Source organism: Limulus polyphemus, unplaced genomic scaffold, assembly GCF_000517525.1.
Source record: "Limulus polyphemus unplaced genomic scaffold, Limulus_polyphemus-2.1.2 Scaffold942, whole genome shotgun sequence".
NCBI lineage: Eukaryota > Metazoa > Arthropoda > Merostomata > Xiphosura > Limulidae > Limulus > Limulus polyphemus.
Genome location: NW_013666552.1, coordinates 246,631 through 256,033, shown reverse-complemented (window position 1 = coordinate 256,033; position 9,403 = coordinate 246,631). Strand labels below are relative to the sequence as shown.

Below are 9,403 nucleotides of genomic sequence, written 5' to 3'. Positions count from 1 at the left end.
TATATATATATATATATATATATATATAACAATTCATATTTTTGTTTACATGTCTCTTGGATATATCACCTGTTAAGTACCCCTGCCAAAGCTGTATTATATATCATGATGTTATGTGCTACAGGAATGCTTAGTGATTTATATTTTGCTTTATCACAAATTAAAACAAAATTATTCTTTTATATGATTATCATGTTTATTTTCCACAATTAATAAAATAAATATGTATATATAGTGTAAATTTGTTCTACCTTTGAACTTCCATGTTTCACCAAAATAATCAAACAGTTTGTTTTTGTTTTGACATCTTTTAAACCTATTTTACATAAATATGTCAATGACATAACATATGTTGGATACTATGTATTCCTTCTAAGGCTACTGATATAGTGTCTACTTTATTTATGTACAAAAATTGGTAAAATCACAATAAATTATTTAATGGAATAGCCTATCCCTAAATAGTAATTTGTAAAGGGTTCTACGTCTGTAGAAAACAAAAATCCTCTATGGCCTAGTTTTAGGAAGAGGAGATGAAGCCTTGTCCAAAACCTTACACTCTATTTAGGCTAGAACCTAGCTACGGTTTGCAAAACGTATAACATCTGCCTTCAATGATAATGTATTTTTTCACTATCTGTATCCCAGAAACATCTCTGAATCACACAAAATTCATTAACTTTTACCAGTTTTTGTTTGTTAAATCGAATTACCTGATGTCTCCTGGGCCAGGAACTCAAAACATAAAATTCTCTGACTTTTCCTGATTTCCATGACCCATCAGAACCATGTATATTATGACTACATTCTTGACGTAAGCTACATAACATCTATATACTAGAAATAAAACAGTTCTACCAATCAGACCTACACAACTTTTGAACCAAATAAATTAATTTAATATGTTGTCTTGATATTATGTATACAAATATCCTTAAGCAAAATGTAAAATTATAATTTTTTTACTAGTAATTCCTAACTGTTGGAAATATTTATGCTTGTTTTGTACATAAGAACCTGCCTGAACACAATCTTGTTCCATTGTTAGGAATATTTATTTAGGTTTGTTTTGTATATAAAAGCATGCTTGAACACAATCACATTCAGTTGTTGGAAATATTTATGCTTGTTTTGTACATAAGAACCTGCCTGAACACAATCTTGTTCCTTTCTTTGGAATATTTATTTAAGTATGTTTTGTACATAAAAGTATGTATGAACACAACGATGCTTGAAGACAACCTTATTCACTTGTTTGAAATGGTAGGTTTGTAATATTTTTCTTAACTGAAAATGTATTTCGGATAATGATTCACCTCTCTGCACAACAAAGCTAGAATCCTACACTGAAAATGGTGGAGGGACCAATGAATAGAAATTGCAGCAATGAGTTTCTTTCTGAAAACATAGCATCAAAAACTCATATGGAACATGCCACTCATTAAGGGGAGAAAGTAGCCTAGTGGAGAATCATTCGGTGGGAGACTTCATTCATCTAAAGCAGGGAATACTCTCATACAAAAGAGGTGGTAGACCAAATTATATTGTCAAAATAACTTTTTGCATGGTGCTAAACTGTCATGTAGGTGAGTGGAATGTAAGATTGTTCAACTGGCCATTATCTCACAGGCATTTGATTAGCATGAATGTGTAGTGTGGCTATGACAGTTAGTAATGCATGAGATATGTACCAGATTAATCAGATGCAGAGACAAAATATTCCAGGTATGCATCCTGAGGATGACATAAGACCTATCCACCTGGACTAACTACTGGGAATGGCTCAGTTCATAGTTTAGTGGGATGGCCTGTATTACACTTCCAGTTAACACTCCAGCCCTACTTTCCATCAATAGGTACATCCATTCTGTCTCCTACTAGTGGGATTACACCTACACAATTGAGAAATCTCCATATTGACCTCGCCAGCAGCTAGAAACTGTGGAAATAAAGGTTCTCCCTTACACCACTAGAAGAGAGCATGAGGGAGTATGCCAGATAGGTGCTTGGACTAAACAAGAAAAATCAAATCTGCATAAGGTCTCACAATGATAAGACTGTGTAGTGCTTATCCTGAATATGGATAGCAGGCACTAACTAGATGTGAAGACAGGGGCAACATCTGTGCTGTTTGTTTTTTCTTGTGAAGTACAGCACTGAAAAGAGAATGTATATTCATTGTTGAAGCAATCTTGTGGAAAACCCTATTTCAACAGTGGACACTGAAAAGGGATGGATGGGCTTAATACATTCTGATAAGGTACTCTCCCTTCACTCACAAGATTATCTTGAGTCCCACATTGAAATGGAGGAGGGACCAGTGTGAGAGAAGTACAGGCATATCCCCCAGAAGCATCCTGAGGATACCCTTGAAATGAGAGGAACACATCAGATGATCTGAGGAAGATTACCGCACCACATCTGAGCCAGGTATCTCTTTGCCATGAACATCTACATGATAAGAAGGACCACACATGGTGGAACATTAAAGGGAGTACATCTGCATGGGAGAGAATAGTTTAGCAATGTGATCTTAAACAGAAATCAGAATCACTTAATCCCATGATGGAAGTGGGCAAGTGAGGATGTGTCCCATGGTGTAGAGTGGATACAGTGCAATGGACCATACTTGGTAAGTCAACTACATCCAAAACCTCACTCACTGGGTACCAACATTCTTGCGAGGGTAGGATGAGGATCATACCATCTTCACCTCAAGTCCCAGAGTTATGAGTGAATCTAACATTCTACTTCAGGAACTCAGAGGGTAGCATACTGCCAGGGATTTGGGAATGTGTCACCTAAATCTGAGGGAAGTCCATCATATATACTCAACCACAGCAACTGTGAAACCAGCCCGAAACACCCCAGGTAAGTAATAACCTTGTCACCCAATGAGGGAAAACCCCAAGACAGAAGCAGAAACAGGCCACATAGACCTTCTGCAACCCACAACACAAAATACAAGTTGAAAGGGGAAGATGGACAACCCGAATCCTGTGTGAGGACTTATGTGACTGGTTCACTCGATCTCCAAAATCTTACTCGCTGGGTACCGATATCTGCATGAGGGTAGGAGGAGGACATCCAATCGGAGGGGTGAACTGCATTTGGGCATCTCAGCTCCGGGATATAGTTACACATCTGGAGGATCTTGTAACTCCCTCTACACTGGCAGAACACCACTGCCCTATTCTGAACTGAATGGTTATAGCCATTTTTGTAGACCCCATCCAGCAGATTGCCTCAATGGTCCACCACCCCAGCAGCGTGAAACTGGTGTGTGGTAAGGATTTCCGATTCCACTGGAAGAAAGGGGGGAAAGTATGGTGGAGAGTCTGGAGGAACTGCAACACCCAAAATAGTGCAAACTACACCGATTTATTCAACCCAAGCATGGTAGGGATGGTCAGCAATCCCCTTCTGCTTTACCCATGCTCTCAAAAGGTGGTATGGTCTGGGATGGGCATATTATGATGCAATTATCATGAGGAATTTACACTCTAGTGATCTTGCAAAACACCTCATCTCAAGGAGGAGTGTACATAGCCATGGAAAATGTATAAGAATCAACATGGCTTACAGTGCAGATTTCATATCAAGATGTCTGCGAATAGTCATAGCCATCTAAGTAGAACCCATTCTGAGTATAGACAGAATACCTGGTCAGGAACCACTCACCACAAAGTGGGATCCAAAGTGAAGTTGAAGCAGGGGCCTCTGAAAGAAAAGAAAGCATTAGTGAGGATTTATCTCATGTCATGGCCTTGCCGAAGTCTGTAGAATAGCCACAAACAGCAGGCGAAACCCAGAGGAAGCAGAAACAGCAATGTGGTGTAGGTAGTGGGAGATGAATGTGTGCAGAGTCATCCACATGCCCAATCATATAATCTATTCCAATGGCCGACAAAGCTGAGAGAAAAGGGAGAAGGTAAGGTGATGGATTTGATGTGAGGAAACACGAAGGAGACAAGGAGGAATAGGCCTACTGGATGAAATGTCAAACCCAATTGGTCAAGGTAACTAGGAAAGATCATGGGAAGAAGAAGGTTGCCAAGGTATAAAAAGGGGGGAAGGAGGACCCTGGAAGGAAGCCAAGCAAGCAATATAACAACAAAGGGCACAGACAGGATAAAGGAGTCTATCTGGATAAGAAAGAGGGTAGAGATGAGATATAGAGGCTAAGCAGATAGGGTAAAAAAAGGAATTACCGTATCAAGCCTCAGAGGTCTTTGGAAGGAAAGCACGATCTGGATAAAGGATAAGGTAGGAGGAGTGGTACAAGGTCCTGGTAATGTCAAGGGCAAAAATATCTGACCTACAACACCCGCAGGCCAGGAGGAGAAGGAAATATGCCTTCAAAGAGAGGTGAAACAGGGAACACATAGACACAGGTAAAATGAGGGCTTGAAGAACCACATTAATGTCCCAATCTGGGAGCAAGTGACCCTTCGGTGGCCAATAGAACCAGAAGAAACAGAACAACATGGAAAGGATAGGGGAAGCAAAAACCTGTGGAAGCAGGAAAAACAGAATGTATGGGATAATGCTGCTCAAACCACAAAAATCGAAGAATCCCTCTGGATGAGAAGTCTGAAAACTTGGAGTCACTGCCAAGAGTAATAAATGCTCCACTTGCATTGAGAGAAAAAGGGCAAATTGAACAGGCTAAATATGAAGCTATTCTGCTAGAGAAACCAGAACTCCTTGCCCAAGATCTGACAAAAGCCAGGCATGAAGATGGAGGACAAATGACAAAGGATGGAATGCCAGTGACTGAGTTTGACAGAGCAGGTAGGGGCAGAAGGGTAGAGGAAGGGGGGAACCACCTGTAGTAGGAGCAACCAAGGAAACCAAGGTTGAGAAGGCCAGTAAGGAGCAATCAGAAGGACCATGCATAAATGAGAGAGACCACCTGATGAAGTAAACAGATGGGAGGGTAAACATAAAGGAACAGATGAGACCAATCCTGGCTGAAGACACTGACAGCCAAGGCTCCTGGATGGGGAACCAAGGACCAAAACTGAGGTAATTTGTAATTGAGACCAATGGCAAAAGGCATCGATGAACAGCCAGGAGTTCGAGAACATTGATGTGAAGAGAATTCTTCTCCAAAGATGAATGACCCAAAACCTCCTGGTGATCCACCCAAGCCCCGCAGCTGTAAAGGGATGCATCTGTGAACAGATGTAAATCTGGCTACGGAGGAGGAGACAGGACTTCCATCGACATATGGGCCCTTTTCAACCACCAATAGAGATTGTCTACAAGGGATGAGGGAAGGGATATAGAAGTATCCAAGGGATCCCGGGCAAGGTTTCCTTGATCATGAAGGACCCATTGAAGAAACTGCATTTCGGCCCACCCAGGGGTATGAGTGGGGTGGTGGAGGACCACATCCCCAAAAGTGATGAGAACCTTGCAAGCCCAAATGGCCCATTCCATAGAATGGAGAGGAAAAAGTTGGACATGACTGAGACGGGTGTTGAAGAAAACACCCAAATAGATAAGGTAGTGGGTAGGACAAAGGAAACACTTCTCCAATTTGACCAACCAGCCCACCTGTGCAGCTTCAGCCAGGAGCTGATGAGTGTGACAGGTTGATTCCTATTAATAACGAGAAAGAAGAAGCCAGTCATCCATATAAATATGGAAGCGTAACCCCATAGCATGAATATGTTGAGCAAAGGAGGGGACCACATGACAAAACACCTATGTTGCTGAGGCTAGGCTGAATGGTAAGGCACAAAACTGGTACACAAACTCTGATAAACAAACCATAGAATAGTATGTCTTCATGCTAATGCATGGAGTGTGAACATAGTGATTGAGAAGGGATAAATTGATGACAGGAGGATAGTACCTGGCCTTTTTGGGAACCACAAACAGGTGAGAGTAAAACCCCCATGAACCTGGTGAGCTGGTTCGATAGCCTGTTGTTTCATGAGGTCCTGAACTGCCTCTGACAGATGCTGGTATGTCAAGGGATCACAAGGAGAAGGAAAGGGAACACTGGATAATAGAGGATTGTGCGTTGTTGACCCTGGGATCCATGGGAGGGTGGGACAGGAAGAGATTCGGAAGGTTAGGGGACAGGAATCAGTGCTGGACTCGGCCCTGGCTGCAACAAACGAGCTACCAAGTTAGTAAGGGTAGAATGTTAATGGGCCGAGGCCTCTGCGACTCCAAAGACTCAGGAACTGAGTCAAGCACATAACACTGCAAAAACGTAGCCACGTGGAGGTCCCTCAGATAAGGAGCCTGGAGATGGGTCTGCACCAAAACCGCATCACGTGACTGAAATACGACCTCAGACACTGGCAAAGTACCAGAAGTGGTGACTATAACTTCAGAATTCATAAGCAAGAAACGTGAGGAAGTAATACTTTATTAAAATATTAACTCCACAACTGTGAAGTGTTGTAAATAAAGATGAGAAAAATATAAAAAATGCAAATGAAAAAATAAACCACTTTAAGGTAACTGAACGATGTAAAAAAAAACGTCTGAACTTGAAAGCTGCCAAATGAAAAGTGATAGTTCTGTAGTGGTGCATAGAGGAAGTAACCTGCATCACATGATAGTAGTGCCTCCTACTGGTGGAAAGGTGACACATTATGATTTGTACGTAAGACATGTTGGAACTGTGGGTTCCAGCAGAGGGAAGATGAAGGCTTGTGGTATGCATTTCTGAAAAAGTTCGCATATAGAGGGCAGCACAAAACGAGAAAAGCTAATCTTGAGAGAGGAGGAAGTGTACTTATTGAAATTTCCAAATTGTAAGGAGCATATCAAAAAACATTACCTCAAAGGTAGGGTTCCAAATGTAGGTCCCTGAGACAAGACTAATGAGAAGAAAATATCTGAAAGTAAGGTATTATGACTAAGCATATAAACACAATTAACTCAGACACAATGGAAGATAAAACCAGAAGCTAGATGGAAAACAGGTATGTGCCAATTTCTACAGTAAAGCTGACAGGGTCTTGATGTAAAGCCATTAAAACAAGGTAAAGTGAAGGTGATGATAGTGAAGAAGTTGAGTTAGTAAAGAATGAAGACAAAAAGTGAGAGAGAGAGAGAGAAGAAAAAAAAGGAGATCTCCAAAAATAAAAAAAAAGACTGAAGTGATGTAGGCTCATGCAATAAGGTACTCCAATATTCTGCAAAAAAAAAACAACTGATAAGAAAAGAAGAGACACATAACGTAAACCACTACCAGATCCTTATCACAAAGAGGGAACTAGAAGCCAACTCAAGAACAAAAACAACATTGATGAAACTCATTGAAAGATGGAGAAGGCTAAGTAGAGGTAAAGGAAGCAGGAGTTCAGAAATTTTGGACCTACAATCAGAACGAAACCAACCACCTGATGAACAATGGCAGTAATATCACTGACCATCAGAGCACCTCCATTCACTATTACAGTACTGCATGGCTTCTGTTGAGGAGTATTAGAATCTCGGGATATATCAGGAACAAGGAAACATGAATGTGTAATCAAGATGACACGAAAAGGTCTTTAATGAAATGTGTATGCTAGATTAAAATAATGGGATGTAAAAGAAACTATATCATAGGGAGTAGGACAAATTTGATTAAAAGAAAAAATTAAATTGAAGATAATTCAAATAAATGTTCTAATCGAAATGTTTAAAATTTGATATCTTTCTTTGTCATATTTAAGGAAATTAAAAAAAAGAAATGCTATACTATGAATGGTGATGAAAGCTTAAAATAATAAATGCAAAAATGCCATCAATTCTTAAAACGTCTGAACGAAACAGTGTAACAGAAAAATGAGCCTGTGTTTACATGCTAGTGCTCATGGTGATTATTGAACGTGGAGTATGTGTCACCTTCCTACTGGTGGAGGATTATAATATAATGATGGTTACATCATAGGATAGCACGATATATGTTAGTACATCCAAGGGCAGGAGAATTATTAAGGCTTATGGCATGCACAGGAATATAAAAGACAGCGTGTGCAAGGTAACAGTTCTTTATGGTGCAGAGGCGAGTAAGAGCATGTGGATTTGTTTTTCTTTATTTCATTAATTTCTCAGAGAATTATCATATTTAAAATTTTTAGTTCATAGAATATACACACAAACAGAAGTACATGTTTTTTATCATCATTTTAATTCTTACTAGTGTATGACTATATACTATTGTATGTGTATATTTCAAAAATGAGAAAGAACAAGAAAAATCAAGATGATAAAAAAATTTGGCTACTACTTCAATTTGTATTTTTACCTGCATGAATTCAAATATTGTCTTGTTATAGCCATTATCTTCGAGATAATATCCATAAACATATGAACCACAGAGAACACGCCGTGCTCGCAGTAACTCCCGCACTGCTTCTTCTAGGAAGCGAGTTTCTAACTCAGCTGCAACAGGATCGTCTACATTGGAAGTCAGTATTTCAATTTTTTCCCTGATTACATCCAGAAGTGGTTCTTCTAACTGTAAAGGTAATACTATGACTTTTTTAAATTACAAGAGTTCTTTGCTCATCAATGCAAAAATAACAAGTAGTTATAAGAATTACATGACATACAAAAATTCCTCTACAGAAGAAATGAGATTTACTGACTTACAATACAAGCCATTTAACTGTGAAGACAAAAAGATGAAATCTTCAATAATATATGGTCTTCCAAACATGAGTAGATGACCTAATATGTACAAAACTTGTAAATGTAAAAACCAATGTTTAAGTTGAATATTACAGGTTAGAAAAAAAAAAGAAACTTGTTATTATCCTCAGTTTAACTGAATCTATGGTTCTCAATGTACACTACTTGGATAAAATGAGAAAAGGATAAACACAGAACAAACACACAAGTTAAAAACATTATTTATTAAGAACACTTAATTAGATTAGCCAAGTGATAAAAAGAGAAAAGTAGGAGTTAATATGAAAGACCTCATTTCAAATCTCAAAAATAATTTAATATGATCTATAAAAGTATAAATTTATCTACCTAAGAAAGTCAGAACTAAAGTTTAGTTTCACAGAACACATGCAAACTTACATATGCACAGAGATTCAGCAATTCCTAAATAAACTGTCATAATGCTTATCATGCAAAAGCTAATATAATGGGGAAAATATTAACCTAAGATCTATTCAAAAGTTTAAAATTGACTTCAAAACAAAGTTCTGGTTACTGCCACTCAAAACATGTTATAATACTATAAAATATCACAATGAGATAAAAATTTCATCAGATTGCCATTACTTAGTCTGAAATATGCATTGCAGGATTTTATTGAAGTTTTATGACAGATTTCAACAATTTTTTAAGTAATCTTATGAATATTCTTTAGGATATATTTATAAAATATTGTTGCGTCAGCAAGATCACGTGACTATTCTCACGCCACCTG

The 9,403-nt window shown here is 38.6% G+C and overlaps 1 protein-coding gene across 4 annotated transcripts in view; it reads right to left on the bottom strand.

The window, feature by feature from the left end:
* The window catches only part of LOC106461355 (ankyrin repeat and IBR domain-containing protein 1-like), a 268,562-nt gene that overhangs the window by 59,141 nt on the left and 200,018 nt on the right, over positions 1-9,403 (bottom strand). For 3 of the 4 annotated variants that reach the window (XM_022388283.1, XM_022388285.1, XM_022388286.1), the window contains one exon: positions 8,264-8,476. The exons of the other annotated variant lie outside the window; for it this stretch is intronic. In XM_022388283.1, the coding sequence (XP_022243991.1) occupies positions 8,264-8,476 (213 nt within the window). The remainder of the gene's footprint in view (positions 1-8,263; positions 8,477-9,403) is intronic. 4 annotated transcript variants of the gene reach the window in all.